Source organism: Alosa sapidissima, chromosome 9 (genome assembly GCF_018492685.1).
Source record: "Alosa sapidissima isolate fAloSap1 chromosome 9, fAloSap1.pri, whole genome shotgun sequence".
Lineage (NCBI taxonomy): Eukaryota > Metazoa > Chordata > Actinopteri > Clupeiformes > Clupeidae > Alosa > Alosa sapidissima.
In genome coordinates this window covers 36,304,325-36,323,712 of record NC_055965.1, presented here as the reverse complement: position 1 = coordinate 36,323,712, position 19,388 = coordinate 36,304,325, and the positions used below count along the sequence as shown (strand labels likewise).

General features: G+C 41.6%; 1 protein-coding gene across 4 annotated transcripts in view; it reads right to left on the bottom strand.

The window, feature by feature from the left end:
* Positions 1-461: 461 nt before the first annotated feature.
* Positions 462-19,388, bottom strand: part of LOC121718838 (oocyte zinc finger protein XlCOF6-like) — a 55,781-nt gene continuing 36,854 nt past the window's right edge. Inside the window, exons 5-7 of one of the 4 annotated variants that reach the window (XM_042104158.1) lie at positions 13,878-14,018; positions 1,664-2,569; positions 462-1,579 (exon numbers count right to left, since the gene is read on the bottom strand). In XM_042104158.1, coding sequence (XP_041960092.1) covers positions 768-1,579; positions 1,664-2,569; positions 13,878-14,018 — 1,859 coding nt within the window. In that variant the 3' untranslated portion in view covers positions 462-767. Of the gene's footprint in view, positions 2,570-13,877; positions 14,019-19,388 lie in introns of all 4 variants that reach the window. The other 3 variants (XM_042104159.1, XM_042104160.1, XM_042104156.1) reach the window with 3 other exon arrangements.

The window sequence follows — 19,388 nt, the reverse complement described above, 5'->3', positions numbered from 1 at the left end:
TAGGTATGACATGACATTAACTCATTGAGTGCCAAAAACGTAATATTACGTTTTTCCTTCCCATGCGTTGAGTGGCAAAAACGTAATATTACGTTTTTAGCTTTTTTTTTAATTACGAAACTAGACACTCTAACACACCTTATATGTGATTTTGGGAACTCTGTGATGAATGGAAATGAAATATATGACGATCGAAAACTCATGAAAACGCACAATCTGGACATTTTATCTTAAAACTCTGCTTTGGATGGTTGCCACTTTGGGTTGAATCAGTGACACATGCACGTCAGGTCAAAACCAGGCCATTTTCGTGGGTTTATCACTAGGTGGCAGTCTCGCCAGGTCTCGCTAGGCCACTTCCTGGAAACTTTACAGGCAACACTTCATATTTCATCAAAGACGCTACATCTCCATTTCTAGAAATAAAACAGGGATTTTGATGAAAACTAGCCACTGTTTAGCTTGGGATTTCTTAAGAACAGAGGCATGTAGAAATAAACGGTTTGTACCCACTGAGAGCTTAAAGTCTCAAACAAGCCATAGTATGTGTCCATAGCTATAATAAAGAATACGCTGTGGCTCTATAAAAATTGTTAACAATGATCAAGATTGCTGGTACTCTGGGCCAAAGCTTCCGAAAACAGCGCGGCATTCAATGAGTTAATGTTCTTGACACGCTCAGTGCAGTGGTAAGTAGATAGATAGATAGATAGATAGATACTTTATTGATCCCCAAGGGGAAATTCAAGAAAATAAGAAGTCTCTTCTCATGTGTGAGTGCGCTGGTGTATTTTAAGGGAACCCCTATGAGTAAAGGTCTTACCATGCTGAGTGCAGTGATAAGGTTTCTCTCCTGTGTGAATGCGCTGGTGGGTTTTGAGATGGCCTAATTGGCTGAAGCTCTTGCCACACACACTACAGTGATACGGCTTCTCTCCTGTGTGAATGCGCTGGTGAGTTTTGAGGGCACCACTCTCAGTGAAAGTCTTACCACACTCACTACAGTGGTACGGCTTCTCTCCTGTGTGAATCTGCAGGTGGGTTTTGAGATGGCCTAATTTGTTGAAGCTCTTGCCACACACACTACAGTGATACGGCTTCTCTCCTGTGTGAATGCGCTGGTGGGTTTTGAGGGCACCACTCTCAGTGAAAGTCATACCACACTCACTACAGAGGTACGGCTTCTCTCCTGTGTGAATGCGCAGGTGGGTTTTGAGATAGCCTAATTGGCTGAAAGTCTTGCCACACTGAGTACAGTGATACGGCTTCTCTCCAGTGTGAGTGCGCTGATGTCTTTTGAGATGGTCTAATCGGCTGAAGCTCTCGTCACACTCACTACAGAGGTACGGCTTCTCTCCTGTGTGAATGCGCAGGTGGGTTTTGAGATTGCCTATTCGGCTGAAAGTCTTGCCACACTGAGTGCAGTAATACGGCTTCTCTCCTGTGTGAGTGCGCTGGTGGGTTTTGAGATGGTGTAATTTGCTGAAGCTCTTGTCACACTCACTACAGTGATGCGGCTTCTCTCCTGTGTGAATGCGTTGGTGTAGTTTTAAGCTTGACATAACAGTAAAGCTCTTACCACACTGAGTGCAGTGGTACGGCTTCTCTCCTGTGTGAATGCGCTGGTGTAGCTTTAAGCTTGACATAACAGTAAAGCTCTTACCACACTGAGTGCAGTGGTACGGCTTCTCTCCTGTGTGAGTGCGCTGGTGTTTTTTGAGGGCACCACTCTCAGTGAAAGTCTTACCACATTCACTACAGTAGTACGGCTTTTCTCCTGTGTGAATGCGCTGGTGGGTTTTGAGGGCACCACTCTCAGTGAAAGTCATACCACGCTCACTACAGAGGTACAGCTTCTCTCCTGTGTGAATCTGCAGGTGGGTTTTGAGATAGCCTAATTGGCTGAAAGTCTTGCCACACTGAGTGCAGTGATACGGCTTCTCTCCTGTGTGAGTGCGCTGATGTCTTTTGAGATGCTCTAATTGGCTGAAGCTCTTGTCACACTCACTACAGTGGTATGGCTTCTCTCCTGTGTGAATGCGCTGGTGGGTTTTGAGATGGCCTAATTGGCTGAAGCTCTTGTCACACTCACGACAGGGGTACGGCCTCTCTCCTGTGTGAATGCGCTGGTGTAGTTTTAAGCTTGACATAACAGTAAAGCTCTTACCACACTGAATGCAGTGGTACGGCTTCTCTCCTGTGTGAATGCGCTGGTGTAGTTTTAAGCTTGACATAACAGTAAAGCTCTTGCCACACTCCCTACAGTGATACGGCTTCTCTCCTGTGTGAGTGCGCTGGTGGGTTTTGAGATGGCCTAATTGGCTGAAAGTGTTACCACAGTCACTACAGTGGTACAGCTTCTCTCCTGTGTGAATGCGCTGGTGGGTTTTGGTACTTCCTTCAAGAGTAAAACTAGAAGGTGCCAGAGTCTCTGGTCTGATCTCTCCAGACCTCAGCTGGAGCACGTACTCGTCCGTGTGGCTCCTCTTGATGTGCTCGTGGAGGTAGAGCTGAGCCGTGTAAGAACATGGACACAGGGAGCAAGTGAACACCTGAGATGCTGTCACCTCTGAAAGAAAGAATAATGAGGAAGATACAATTTAGGTTCAGACAAAGAAGCACGCTGGACAACATTGTTGGATAATATTGCGTAACATCACTAGACATTAAAGGCCCTTGGCTACCAAACTGTTACAAGTGACAACTAGATTTGGTTGGCTTTGGCCAAGTGGAGCAACCCTCTTTATATAGGGGAGTTGGGTTGAAACATCATTTGTCTTCAGCCTACAACACGATTCTGAAAACCATTCCTAGGCGCTTTACAGATACACCATCCTGCTCCACCTCTCAAACAGGGGGAGGGGCATCATCTGAAGCTGCTGGGACACCATCTTCACTGGCAAACACAAATGGACTACATCTCAGCAGTCATGTGACTTCACGCCATGAGATCATGTGACTGCCTTGTGTATTAATGCCAGCGTTACTTCCGGTACACACTAAACATCTGATGAAGGTGCTTTGATGAACACTGAAACGTCTTATATTTTATACTTTTTTAATCCAGTGTTTTAAAATTAAACCTTTGATGCTACAGGTGAATAGGGTAAACATTTTAACTAGCAGTTTTTGTAATTTAATGTTTACATATGCAAATTAGGCATTGTCTAATTAATGCGCTAGTTAGCATACATTTTAAGGCGAGACACTACAGGTGAACAGGGTAAATTTTTTAACTAGTGTGGTCAAAATTACTCCAAGACAACTGGTGTGAGACTTCAGCTTTATTCACGACGCCGGGAGCATGTTACCCACATGAAATGTCAAAGTAACAAGCCCACCCATCTGTGGGTGAAGCCAACTCTTATACCTTACCCCACACCCATGGAAAATCACAAGTTGTCACCCTCCATTAATCACTTAACCATCTGGTATTTTAACAGAGATAAGAAATGTTTACCACCCCTCATCCTGAGGGTCACCCCTAGTTCGATGACACAGGGGTTATCTTAGCTTTCCAAAGTCAAAACATTCCAACATAGGGGTTTCAGATGACACAAGGCTCAGAGTAGGTATACTAAACATTCAATGAGAGACATAGAAATTATCCCACACTAGCAGATATCACTATGAAACTTCCCTAAACTAAACTAAACTAAACTAAACGTTTTGAGCCCCTGGCTCTTCCTCAGACTACAATGCATGTTTCACAATGCACCATCATACATCCCCACTTATCCTTCCTCACACGTGAATCCCATTGGATAATTAGTCCAACACTCAAAACATTCAATCAATCGATTGATAAAAAGTCCCAGTTTGTGTAAAGTGCTTGGTGGAGATTACAAACATATACAGTTAAGAACAAAATTATTCATACCCCTGGCAAATACTGATTCAATGTTGATTTTCTTTTTATCAATATGTTTGTTCTGACTGAAAATGACACTACCACATGTCAAAATGTTGTAAGACAATGTGGTAGAAACATGGAACCAAAAAAAGAAGCATTTTCCTCTTTTTTAAATTTTTTATGAAAAATGGTGTCAAATTATTCATTTTAAATAATCAATGGAAACATCTTTATTTGCATTCACAGCTCTAAAATGGTTCTTATAATACCTACCAAGCCTCTCCATGTCTCCACAATGATTCTAGACCGCACCTTTTTAACAGCAATCTGGGTTTTGAGTCAAGAGTGATTATTTGCCATCACTCTGGCCTTGTGCTCACTTTTTTGACTAATTGAGGTCAGGACTAGTGTTGTCACGGTACCAAAATTATGACTTCGATACGATACCTGCCATAAATATCACGATGCTCGATACTGAAACAATACTACGGCGAAATCCTAAGATATCTGGAAAAGAAAGGACTCTTACCTCCTCCAAGTGTATTGAGTCATTTGTGTTGAATTCGGTACACTTTTGTAGTGTGCAGGTCAATTCTGGGTTCTAAACTTCTAAACTTCCTACATAATTATTATTTTTTATGGTCAGTAAAATAGTAGGCCTACTTTGTGTGATTAAGTCCTTGTTATAGTTAATTTGTTGTGTTGTGTTTTGGCAATATAGTAGCTTTAAATAGCCAAACTAGGCTAGATCAAGGTCAGTGTTGAAATTACTGCATGCAAATCACTGAATGCTATGCAGAGGGGCCTAATCTTTAGGCCATCTGATGTACAGTATAGGCTACCCTAGGCCTTCCCGTGTTCATGGGATTTCTTTGACAGTTGCAAAGGGAAAATGTGAGGATAGTCTTCTTTGCGCCCAGTGTACAAGTACGACGTTCCAACCACTCAGGTCTTCGTCAGATAGGCTTACACCATTACCTGTTGCAATATATCTGTGTGCATTACATTACGTCTGTTTCTTTGAGAACATGATTTGCTACCACGTAACAATAAGCCGCTATTATTATTATTAGGACTCAACATGCTTTGATGGTAATATGCTGTGGGCTTTAATTAGCGTATTTCGGGTAGCCTATCCTACATCTGGGCAATAATTATTAAACAAATTGCAGTCTACATGCCATGACAAATATTACCAGTAGTAGCCTACTGACCGAACATGAAAGATTGTTTGGTAGGGTTGGTAATGTTATTCTGGCGTGAACATTGCGCTTTCATCACATTAGCACCCTATGATATTTGTCAATTGATGTTTACAGAAACTGTCACATGCACTTTCACCTTTATGTTTACTCTGATTAACATTGTAGCCTGTGCAATGGTTTCCCAAGGTTCACATTTCTTAAAATGCTATAGTTCATGTATGACAATATGAACAAAGATTTCTTCCTATGCTAGTTTTGCAGTAGACCAACTTCTCCAGTGTGAAATAACTAGACGATTATTGGTATTGTGGAACCGGGGACAAGATGCAATTACAAAGAAATATAGGTAGGCCTAGCCTTCTTACATGACCCATTCCGAATGAATTGTCTCCAACATAATACAATACACGGGCTTTGGCAACACTACTTCCACACACGACGGTAGCCTACCAATGTGTTATTATTACGGCAAAGGTGAGACGTTTTCTTCAATGTGCTAAAAGATGAAAGCAGAAGGCCGAACTTCGCAAATATTGTATACCAAAGTGAAATATGACATCCAGTCACAAAGAAGTACAAATCAAGATGCAAGGTTTAATTAGGCTGTATACAGGAGAGAGGCACACCCATAGCACAGCGTACTCCAGAATATGCGTCTCTGACTTGACACAGAATCATCCAGGGTTTAAGTACTCAACAGTAAAGAATAGATAATCATACAGTGATTGTGGCAAAGCCAGGAGACATTCAGTCTACCTTAATCAATGACGAAAATGACTGTTGACGCAGAATAGACAACAGCAAGTGATATCCACTCTGGCGCCTTACATTATCATGTTTAAAAGAACAGATATCACACAGGGTCATGGTGCAGACGTAGAATCATACTTTTAGTGTCAAAGTGAGCCACTAGTGAGAAATGCAGAACATTAAACCACATACTGAATATTGGGCCCAATGCTGCACATTAAACCAACATATTAAAGTATTGGACATAATGTTCAATTCCATTCTACTCTCAGTCCCCCTCTTGCAGCCTTTATTCATTAAAAACTACCACTAGGAAACACAAAAATATAAATGATTGTTTCATCATAGTTATCCAGATACAAATACGAAGGTACATAAGGTGCCTGACTAGATTCATCATTAGATTTAACTGATTTCTTCATAAGTCGTGAAAAATAATCACACATGATTGGTGTACAATAGCAACCACTGTAAATCAAACAGCAAATTGTCACAATAATCACAACAAGAGCTATTGCTCCAAAAATAATATATTTGGTCCATCCCCCTAAATTATTCAGAAACTCGTCCATATCATTTTGCCAAGAGGTCGGAACAATCCCATTATTCTTTTGAATCTCCACCTCAGATTGGTGGATCACCTTTTTCAGATTATCAACTGATTTAGAGGCATCAGAAATATAAACGCAACATTCTTTACGACGCAACACTCGGCATAGAACTCCACGTGATGCATACAACAGATCCATACCCATTCGATTCTCAAGTGATACACCCCGAATCTGGGTGACCTCAACCTCTATATCCTGGACAGTTTTAAAAGTTTCATTTTCTGTTTTCTCATAGGCATCCCTAAGTCCTGTAACCTCCTTCTGCAGGTCTCGTACATCTAGCGGAGCAAAGATGACTCCCAACCACTGCTCAGTCTCCCCTATATCGCGTTTACGCTTAGGTGAGCCATCAAGAGCAGATTCAACCTCCTCCTTAGAGACAACTCGTGACAGAGGGACCAGGTGGGCTAAATAGCAAACCCCGGAGGCGTCTGCTGGTATGGCAGCATATGCAGTTTTACCACATGCAAATGCTGACCACTTAGGTGCAGCTAAGGGTGTTTTGAATTTTTGAACAGGGATGATTTTGTCACATTCTGAATTACCTAACTTCAGTCCTTTACCCTTAAAGGACAGGCAAACTCGTGAGGTTACAGAACTATTACCTAACTTCAGTCCTTTACCCTTAAAGGACAGGCAAACTCGTGAGGTTACAGAAATAGCTGAAATAGGTGCAATGGCTCTAGGGTCATTATTCTCTGGGCATTTAACTTGAGGGGGGTTAATGAGGGGGGTTAATGCATTTAGAGCCAGTGTGGGGTGTAAGTAGGGGTGGGCGATATATATCGTCTGCGATAATATCGTGATTGTTGTTTTAACGATGTGCAAATTGACATTATCGAGTATTTAAATTACTTATGGGGAAAAAACACTCGAAATCACGCACTGAAGACTCATACATTCCCAGGAGGCTATGCGGGAGAAGTGCAGCAGAGCAAGTGTCACGTGATCACTAGTGGGTCACAACGTTGTCCCACTAATGTTTATTTTGTGCAGCAAGAGTAGCCTACTTGGGATTAAGTAGCATTGATGAGACACGTTTTGTCCTACACGGTATTATATGGAGAGAAAACATTAGCCTTTGAGTATTTTAATAGTCAGTTGTAAACAAATAACTATTCTCATGTAACTCTTTTGTAAATGGACTGAAGTTTGCTCTAAATATCTACGTTTACCGATTATGCTAGCCGTTAGCATCTCTATGGGATTTCTCATATACATTAGCCATAAGCTAACGCATTAGTTTCTATTCTGTAACTTGGAATGCTAACCTACGTGATTGCTCTAAATCAAAACATATAAGGAAATAACTGAGATGTAGACTAGTCTGTTGGTCTGCTCTTAGTTTTACAGTGAATCCTATGTAAAGGTTTGAAAGGAACTTCAGCTTCAGACTTTCTCTTAACTGTTAGGATTCATCTAATCTAATGTAGCTGGCTAGACCATGTCATTGCCACACACACAAGTGGGGGCAGAATTGGAAATGTGTCATAGAGTGACAATGCATTGGTTGATTTGGTTAAAAAGTCACAGGTTAGGTTATTGGTTATTATTGTAATGATGCTATTCATAAATAATGAGCTGTAAAGTAACTCAGACTTTAACAAAAACAATTTTTTAAAGGATATCGACTAATTATCATTATCGTCAAAATCACAAAAAATATCGAGATATTATTTTTTGTCCATATCGCCCACCCCTAGATGTAAGCCTACTCATTCGTGTCCCGGAAGGAGTGATGATTTCTCTGGAGTGCCAATCGCACTGCCAAGGTCCTGTGGATGTGTCATAAATAAAGGTACCTATAAAATAATTTGTCAAGAGTCCAGGAGCTGGGTCATTTACGTGGGTCCAGGGTACCTGGATTAGTTGATGTTGAGAAACTTGCATACTGTACTACTCCACCTGTGTTGGCCCTGAATGCAATAGTCTACCCAGGTTAACATTTCTTGCACTTTATCACAACACAAGAGCGTCTGATACCTTAGTGACTGAGTGTATGTACAACACTATATGAACACAGATTTCTTCCTAAGATAGTTTTGCTGTAGTCCAACTTCTCCAGTGTGAAATAACTAGACCAGCACCTTGGAAAATCAATGCTTTCCCAACTTTTTTGCTGACGCAAATGTAACCAGCTGAACACCACATTTGCCATTACTAGTATACTGCAAAGATGAGACGTTTAGTCTCTGTGTTTTGAGATAAAATGCAGAAGGCCGAACTTCGTTATGAGGTAGGACAACATTGTTACGGTCTTGCTTCCCATAAGCGACATAAAGGCACTTTGTGATTATCTGAAGCCAACTGAGTACTGTAGCCACCTGGAAATGTAGCTTACGTTATAACAGGTGTGGAGAGACTAATAATGTGGACGAGGAACATGAACAGTGCCTAGTAGCCTACGAATAGGTTGGCATATTTAGCGAACCGATTTGTAGCCTATCTTTAAGATACATTTATAACGAAACTCAATATCCAACATGACAGTAGCCAAGGCTATTTCAGTGTTTTCAAGCAGGCCTAGCTTCAGATAGTTAGCTTCAGACAATCCCAAATAGGCTAGCTTATATTGGTCACAGACGCGGTAAAATAGGCTACAAGTTTGACGTGCTGCGTAGCGCTCAATAAAACGAAATAGTCAGGGCTAATTGTATTTCACCAGATACATATTCCATCTAAATCCAGTGTAAAATATAGGCCATCTATTTCGCACTGACGACTTAAATTCTCCCTTTGCCATACGTGTTTAGACAGTGTGATACAAAGATTCTAAGAGACATTCACCTAGAAATTAACAGCTGTTCGGAATGTGATTATTACGTCACCCGGAACTTTTTCGCAAGCCGGAACTTATTGTTCATGACAGCGCCATTAGCACTAACGTTGGCAGACGCGCTAGCATGGTCAGAGTTCTTAGTAGTAGCAGGCATAGTGGTAGTAATCCTGTTCCGACGTTGCTTCTCCATTCCAGCAAAAAAGAAAAAGGTTCTAAAACTTCAAAGATAAAAAATACAGGGGTGTAACTATGTGTGAAAATATTTTTATATAACAAATTGATAGAAACACCAGGGAGCTCTCTCCACCTGCGTCTTGTTCACTCACATGCTCAACCGGAAGTCCGATACATTGTTTAATTATTGGGTACTTATTAATTGGGTGCATTGCATGGCCGGAGGTCAGCAGGCTTGAGTGAGCCAGTGGCTAGGCGCCGGTGTCTCAGCCCTGATGAGATGACACTGGCAGCCTCAGGCGTCTTAGCTTCCCATGACAGCCTCCCGTCGGACCTTGAGGACCCTGAGGACCCCGGTGACCGCTCTGAGTCTGAGTTCAGCGAGGATACCTCACAGAACTCTGAGCCAGCTCCTTTAGATCCATCAGACAGAGCTGTGATTGCAAGGGCTGCAGATCGCGCCAAGTTCCCACCCCTGTCCTCTGCCACGGGGGCTTCTGTCTTTGACAGGGGTCCGTGCCGACGCAAGTCTGAAGGCCTTCCAGTCCTGCCTGATTTTACAACTGAGCTGCACTCTTCCTGGAAGGCCCCAGGCTCAAGCCCACTGCCCAAAACACAGCTGGCTTCCTTGGCTGGGGCTGGAACCTGGGGGCTGGCGGCAGCTCCTGTGGTGGGGCCTACCTTTGCAATGCTGGCAGGGGCAACAGCTAGGGCTGGCAGGAGCAGCAGCTAGGGCTGGCAGGGATGCAGTTCATCTGAACAAGTGCTGAAGGGCAACGTGTTCTGCAGCTGGATGCAGGCTGTGTTCCAGGCATACACTGGTGGCTTGCTGCCCTAGACCTGCAGGAGGGTGTACCTCTGGGCCAGCGGAGTTCAAGGGAAACTGTGACCACGGATGCCTCCAGCCTGGGCTGGGGAGCCATGTGGCAGGGCTGTCCAGTACAAGATCTGTGGGAATCCACGTGGCAGGGGGCTCACGTGAATCTGCTGGAGCTTGAGGCTGTGCGGCGAGCCTTGGTGTATTTCCTACCACGTCTGCAGGCAGGGGATGTCCTGGTTCGGAAAGACAGCTCGACGGTGGTGTCGTACATCAACCACCAGGGGGGATACATTTTGTGTCCCTCCATCAGAGGGCTTACAAACTCCTTCTGTGGGCTAATGCGCAAAACCTATCCTTGCAGGCAGTCTATCTGCCAGGAGAGGACAATGTGGCAGCAGACCTTCTGTCCAGAGGGGGGCCAAGACCAGGAGAATGGTGGCTGCACCCAGACATCGTGCAGGAGAGATCTGGGCAAGGTATGGACAGGCGTCAGTACACCTGTTAGCGTCCCAGGAAATGTCGCACTGCCCTCTCTGGTACTCCATGACTGGTCCCAAAAGGGCGATGGAGATAGATGCCCTTGTGAACGAGTGGCCTCAGGTCCTCCTCCGTTTCCGTTGCTCCCAGCAGTGCTTGTGGCACCAGACTGGCCAAATCGGTCATGGATGCCAGATCTGGTGCCTCTGCTTGCGGGGTCTCAGTGGTGTCTTCCCCTCAGGCGGGATATGTTAACACAGGGTTGCGGACAGCTCTGCCACCTGAACCCAGGCCTGTTCAGACTGCATGTTTGGCCACTACACGGCGCCAGCCAGGCAGTCTGGACCAAAATGTTTGACAACCTTGCAGGCAGCAAGGGCACCCTCCACCAGGGCCCTTTATGCTGGTAGGTGGGAGAGGTTTGTTCGCTGGTGTCATCCCAGGGGTGTTGACCCAGTCTTGTGTGGCGTGCCTGTTTTGTTGTCTTTCCTTCAGTCTCTTTTGGAAGATGGTCTGAAGGAATCTACCTTGAGGGGATATGTGGCAGCTATATCAGATGGCCACGATGCTTTGAATGGGTTGTCAGTGGGCTCGCAGCTTCTTGTTAGCCATTTCCTCAGAGGAGTGCGGAGGCTATGTCCATCGCGTTCCCGTATGGTCCCTTCCTGGGATATACAGATTGTGTTGGAAGCGATGTCATAGCCTCCCTTTGAACCATTGTCTGAGGTGGATTTGGAGTTCCTTAAGCTTAAAAGATAATTCCGGTATTTAGCATTTTGAGTCCCTCTTCTGGTTTGTTTTGGATGAACTAGAGTGGCGGACACCAAAATTTTGACGATGGGTCTTGTCTTGACTTTCTGACTCGTTTTGAAGCCTTTGACTGTTTCAGAGTGGCTGGCTATGGGCACGGACAAACGTCCTTAAAACAACCTTTAACGTTCATTTTTAAAACATGGGCAACTCACCGAGTGGTTAGTGATGTTCATTGAACAAGTAGCATAGCGAAACAGTTTCTGTTGTGTTTTATTTGCCATTTTGTAAAATCCTGTTGGTTTCTGTTGGAAGACTCATTGCTCCTTGATATCACTGCGCTACCGGAAACGGAAAGGGGATCTGTTTACATTTGGTTGTAGTAGTATTTCCCCCGCGAGACCTTTTACTGTCTATGCTTTAGACTCAAATATTGAGCGGAAGTTTATACGTGGTTGTGAGGTATCTGAAAAAAATAGTTCCACAAGCAAATAACATGGATTGAAATCATACATTGTGCCGATATATTTAATTTTAATTATCAACAAACACCACTAACCACTCGGTGAGTTGCACAGTTTTGAAAACGAACGTTAAGGGTTGTTTTAAGGAGTCACTCATGAATATCAATCTCATATGTGGAAGAACACATAACTGAAACATCAAGACAAAAGTTACTCATGAATATAAATATCATAATGGTCATCTCATATGTGGAAGAACACATAACTGAAACATCAGGACATAAGTTACTCATGATTATCAATATCTGTGCTGAGTCCAAAACTAATCACAATGTAGGCCAATCCATCTGCTGTTTAAAGGGGAACTTGGCAACTATTTCAACATAATAAACCCGTTTAGAAATCATTTGGATGGTTAAATGACCTCTTCCGGTGAAAATGGTGACTTTCCCCGCTGCCCCTAGCGTCCCCAGGCGACCTTGCAACATTGAGACTACCGTCCCGAAAAGAGAAGTTAGAAACAAGAAACTCGTTTTAAATCGTGTTTCTTACCTTGTAACATCCACATTGTTCTGCCGAACTTATGCTAACTGTTTCTCTAGCTTGTAAACAAATCCATGTGCTTTATCGTTACCTTTTTCCACAGTTTGAAATAGCATAATTTCAATTTCACAATTTCTCCAGCAGAGGGGGAAACATAGCTAATCCTGCCAAGTTTCCCTTTAAGTTATTTAACTTCACTTGATTTCCATATTATAGCCTATTAGTGATCTGCGATTGTGGAAATAATGGATAAGGCTAATAAATAATCTGTAATCGATAATCTTGATTACAATTTTGATCAAAAACACAAAATAATCTTGATTATGAATTTTCCATTATGCAATAACTAGAATTAAACTATCAGTCCCTCCAGGATTTCGCGATGTTGCGATCGCAACAATTAACGCAAATTCAGCAAATCCTCGTGAATTCTGGGCGACCTCGCAATTTTATCCAAACACTGCAACTTTTTCGCAAATTTGGCCAATCATCATGGTTTCCCCGTGAAATTTCACCTACCACAACAGTCCCTCACTTCTGCAGACACCAGAGACTTGTTCACTCCTCTGCAGTTTTGATGATAATAAATAGAAGGCTAACGTTAATGATCTGCTTTACTTGCATCTATAACCTGGTGTTGCTAACCTGCCTAGGCTATGAAAGTAAGTTAATTAAGGCCTACTTGGTTTACTGAGATTTGAGTAGGCTATAATATGCAACCCATTGGCAAACGTTTACACCTGGAGATGTCCTTTTAGCTCGTGTCATGTTTGCTAGCTTGTGGGCTCAGTTTGTGTAGTGCTAACAAAATCATAGAAATTAATAACATTGTAAGACATTTACCTCTTCTATGATCCAAGAATGATTTCATACGAGTTATTAGTAATTATGCAAGTCACAGAATATGAATTATTAAAAAGATATGAACTTAATATGAATTATAACATATGTGAATGTATTGAAACATATGACATGATGCCATCTCTTTAGGGGGCTGTCTTTTTTGGACAGTTCTACAAATGGTTATAGGCTACTGCTTTGTGAATTACCCCAGTAAAAATATTTACTCAAATAACGGAGGCCTACTTTGATTTTCTGTAACCCTTACTATTTACCTTTACTTATCCTTTTTAATAAGCATCAAGATCAGTGCAATTTTGGTCGTACTAACCTTAAATTACCCTCAATTAAAAAATGATTAAAAAAAAAAAAAAAATCGCAACTATTTTTGCAATTTTCACTACCTCTCGCAATGTCTTCGCAAAAAACAGCTAAAAACACTGCAACTTCCATCGCAATTTTTTAGAAAAGTTGTCGCGAAATCAGGCATTTTAGATCGCAACAATCACAAAAAATAATCGCAAAATCCTGGAGGGACTGAACTATACTCAAATTTAGCATAAATTCACTGAGTGAGCTCTGTGTGTGTGTGTGTGTGTGTGATCTCTTACGGCTCTTGGATTGTTCTGCATCTGTGTTGTTCTCTCTGTTCCTCCCTCGTTGTTCCTGTGTTCTACAGCAGTCCACCAGCACCACTGATACCCTCTTCAACTGGACCAGAGACTCGGGGTCTGTAGGGGACAGGTCCATTTCTGTAGGGACATGACAGAGACACATAAGAATAGAACATCATGGAACAATTAATGTATTCTAGAATAGTGGTGGTAGTGGAGTGGTTAAGGGGCTGGGCTAGCATGCAGTAGCCTGAAAACTTGAGGGTTCAATTCCCAGCCCCCACCATGGTGCCTTTGAGCAAGGCACTTAACCCCAAGTTGCTCTGGGATCAGCGTAGTCCTTTGTAATGTAATTGACATGTGTAAGGCACTTAACTCCAAGTTGCTCTGGGATCAGCGTGGTCCTTTGTAATATAAGTATAAGCAACAACAGCGGCGCTATGCCTAAAACACACATGCATACCTAAATCCTCAAGTCATGGCCGGGATTCTAATTATAGTCGGGCCTCAGATTCGGACAAATAAAGGCCAGTAATAATTGTCTACATTGTTTCGATTTAACTCAATAGCTCCTCTATTTTATATTGTTGGTTGGTTTAATATTGTTGCCAATGGAAAGTCGTTGTCCTACACCATAGGTCTCCAACACATCGCTCTCAAGCTACCAGTCGCTTGCCGCCCCCTTCTGAGGCTGAAGCAGTAGCCTATTTAAACACAATTGTTGCTGCGAGGCATTCCAGCCTACGAATTTTATAAAAAAGTAAATCATGCATAATTAAAAAAAACATTAATTTAGGCTATCGTAGACCTATTTGGCCATACGCAATAAGGTTTCCATTACAGGACAGTGCACGTTCCATGAATGAATGAATTATCTCACAATAAGCGGATGGAAATCCCGACAAACTTTCAACTACATCAAACTTAATAGTGAACCATCAAATACCCCACAGATTTCAGTGGCCATCAGTCCCAACATTTAGTAATATAATCAAACATATATGGCAAGGTATAAAGCATATATGACGAGGCATTGCAATAATGTTTACAGAGATACACTGTAAAGTGGGCTGCAAAGATTATGCAGACTGTTACTAGGGCCCTATGATTTCCGTGATGCGGAAAACGCGGACGGAATCACGGAATCTACACATGTTAAATAAACAGCGTTTTTTTACTTTCTTCTCTTTTATTTCAGTTTACTTTAAAACTCTACCTAAACCATGGTCGAAAGACATTGTTAAATGTGTTACGTAGCCTATTAATCATATCTCGAATATCCACGTGTGTTCGTTGAGTTTGTTGATTGGTGCGTGACAAAGAAAATAAGTGATCCCGACAATGGTGGCAAAACACTAAACTGCTTGACTGCTAGATAACGGGGCTAAACAATACCCAATGACCTGACTCGCAAATACATGTAGCGACCATAGAAATTAAAAGGGCAACTTAAGAACAAAGCTAAATCCACTGCGAATTACTCCATTCAAGACAATGACAAAATCAGAAGATTGTTGAAATGTGTGCAGAAGCTGACATACCACTATGCAGGGCTCTACACTAACATTTTTTTCCAGGAGCACTTGTGCGCCCAAGTTAAAAAAAATCTAGGAGCACAGACAAAAATTTGGGCGCACAGTCACTTCTGTACTTAACTTACACATAATCTAACATTACACTGCAGCTAACAGTTAAACATGCCAGTGCACCAATTGCGAATATTAAGAATGACTGACAACATTTAGGCTACAGGAAACAGGATTTTAAAGATCAGTGCCTACTTTATTTTTAGTCTGTTCTATGTTCCTACATTTTGTTAATGTAAAATAATATAATACATTGCCATATTTGCATTTAGCCTGTATATCAAGTATCCTGCCAAATGTAGGCTCATTTATTTATTTGTGAATCCATCTGTAGCTAATCCAAATATGCCCATGGTGACCTATCTGACTGCATACTGCCTAATACTACTACTAAAACAGTCCATTTTCTCTTCCACAAAACCCAACATAGGCTATCAAGGATATATATATTTGTTATCCTTTTTTTTTTTTTTTTTTAAATATCTGCACTGATGGGGACAGTAGGCAAACGTTAGGCCTACTTTCGTTTTGCACTTCAGCTTGTATTCGGTGTAAACAAACAAGCATGCGTGGAAGCCTGGAGTTGTCAGTAGCGTTCTACCTTTGAATAAAATGGGAGTATTACGGGAGGCTACTTTTGTGCCTGTTCGCTACAGCTATATTTTGCATATTGCAGCCAATACATCAACTGGGCTAAAAGGCATGTTAGGTTACCTTTCCTTCTCTCACTGCATTCTCAGAATCTCATCCTGTTCCTCCTATATCCGATGAATTCGGTGGATAGAAGAACTAATTTCTTCAATCTTTGCATCTTGGCTGGCTAGTCTAACTTTCCGCTTTTTCTGCGCTCTCTTGGATTTGATAGAAGCGACTACTAGCGAGTCACAACACGAAACTGCTAACGTTGATGGGAGTTGTAGTTTTTATGCTGCATTCGCGACGTGATTCTATGGTTTGCACATGTTTCTCGATGTTGCGGTGTATTTTGTAGACTCGCACGCCATCATTTTTACTCGCATGTGCTAGTGAAATGGGCACTGTAGAGCCCTGCTATGTCAGTTTCTTGAAACATTGCAAGCAGTCCCATTCCCAGACGTGAATGTCAGCAGCCTCAAGCAGACGCGCAGACTGACCATTCAAAAAGTGCTGCAATAGATTCTCACTGATGACTGAGAGAGCGCAACACCAAGCCCCTTACCATCATGTAGCCATATTTCAATGGAGATGTGTGCTAACGATGGTAGGCTAAATGTTCTAGAAAGCAACACATATTTAAAATGAAACATGAATCTACAAAAAAGTAGCCTACTTTTATGTATTGGAAAATTTTGAGTCAAAGTGCCCTTTTATTGAGATCTAAACTTGCAGCCTAGTTATGGCCATGTAGCCCTTGGCCCTAACTGTTGTTTTTGCGCAGAGATTTGTTGAATATTTGGCTAAATAAATATAAATAATAAATTGGCTTTGCTGAATATTTAAAAAGGTGAATTGTGTCTGTCATTGTTTTTTTTATATATAGGTGGACACACAAAATGGTAAGCTCTGCTTTCAAGTTTATCCAGTGTAGGCAGCGTGTCATAAGGTATGTTAAAACCACTTGCCATGGAAATGTCAGGTCATGGACAACGACATTTGCAAGCAACCTAATATATACAGTGTGTTCCCAAATGCTGAGGAAATTTGACATCTTCCCCCTTAACACACAATAGTTTTAAACATGTTACATGTGCCGGTGTTGAAGTGTTGAGATTCCCAGCGCTAGTAGGCCTTTTTACAGCAACTATGCGCTAACAGGCTACCCCAGTCAGAGCAGCTAGCGCTAACATACGGAGATATTGTTGTCATGTCATTATGTTTTTCGTAACACAATGTGAAATAAAGTTTTCACCTACAACTTTGCTGATAACATTTCATTAGGCTACGTCCTCTGGCGCCCCCCCCCCCCCACACACACACACAATAAAAAAAATAAAAATAAAAAAATACACCCCTGTGTAGGATATAGGCCACTCACACTCATGCTATATTGCTTAAATAAAAAAAAACGAGCCCATTTCTGTGCTGTTTTGGTTTCTTCTGGAATTATAAGAAAATGTACGGAGCCCCTAAGGGGACATGAGCAAAACAAAATCTAAAGTTTAGTTTCATGTGCTCACCTGAAACTATCATGTGCTCATGTGAAACTTTCATGTGCGCACGTGAAACTTTTATGTTTTATTAAGTCCCATTGTACCGAATTTTGGTTGCAGTTTCACCAGAAGTCCACTGGGGGCGATCACCATGAGTGAAAAATGAATGGGAGTCAATGGAGCTAGACGGCTAAATTTGACTCTTTCACCTGATTGTCGTTGACAAATCTCAGATTTGATTGTAGTTTGTATAACTTCAACATGGGTTATAGGTCAAAAGTTGAATGAACGAGTACTTATGCCCTTTTGACTTCTTACAGGTTGGGTCGTTGTTGCCCATAGCATTGTGCTAATGAATGACGTCATTGACATGTTTGAAAAGCTTTTTAGAACAATTAGGTGACTTTAAAAAATATAATACTCAACCAAGTGTATTTTCTTTGCTTCCCCTTTCAAATACAATATTCAAATTACTTGCAAAAAAATTATATTCCGATTGAGTGGATTTTGAGGGGTACAGCCAGACTTTCTAATGAGGAGACACAGCCCCATGCAGTCATTTTAGTGCGGTGTGCGGGTTATAGCGAGAAGTTTTAGAAAAGTCCTGGGCTTCCAATGTTCCGCGACACACACACACACACTCACTCCACTGTGCCCACCCCACAGAAGCTTGACATCATAATATTAGCCTATTTCAGTATAGCTAAAGAAAATTACTTGTCTGATCGTCAAAACCCCACCAGAGATGTTAGGCTTTAAATATAGGCTAATAATCAGGGTGCAATGATCTCAAATAATTTCTGAATATCCTTAAGTGCGTCGTCTCCACAGCAAATATGTGTCCTAATAATTTCTATCTTAGCGACTAGGATAGTGAAATGATTTCACTAGCTATACATTTATTAATTTTGCAAAACACAATTAAAGTTTCTTTCAGCTTATCCATGCTTTTTTTGAATGTGTAAATCGCATAGAATATGTAGGCCTCAACCGTAGACCTACACACTTGATCGCTATCACATAGCTGAAACCAGAGCCATATAAAGCTAGAGTTGCGACAATGGGTGTTCAAAATTCGTTAAGGTCACGTGGTTCATGTAAACTTCAAATAGTTCCCGGAAGTGATTGACAATGGATTAGAATGCATTAAATAGGCTACTGTTCAATGATAGACAGAGCCACGATTTTGGTTAATTGACAGTCAATAAATGCATTGATATACAATATTTATAACACAGTGTAATTATTGTGTAAACTATGTAGTTATCCTACCATTACAACAATATTAAATTAAATTCCAGACCTTATATCTTAGCCTGCTATATAAGGTGACGTTTTTTTCCGCCCTTTTACGTATGTGTCACTTAATATTAATTTCTGTACAAAAGAAGAGATTCTTTAGAAAACGCAATTGCACCCACCCCATAAGTGTATCTAAATTATCGCTATATAAAATAAATGACCTCGTACAGTGACTCGAAAAGCTGTAAACAGTGTTTTTGAGACTGCGTGTAGCCTACAAAAGCGCATGGAGCTCCTGTGAAATTTTGATTGCAACGAGAAACTGTAACACAGCTAGTCTAACATTACTTGTTTGAGCTTTCTACCCCGCGTTTCCTCTGGTAGTCACTGATCTGAGCTAATGAGCGAATTACCTAGCCAAGCCTAGCCTATCGTCGCGGCAGAATAAAAAAAGTTTAAAAGTTTTTTAACATCTCCAGTGTAATGGTGGGCATTCTAAGTTAACCGTAGCATTATACCTACCTATTTAGTAACCCCATGGTAATGCGAGT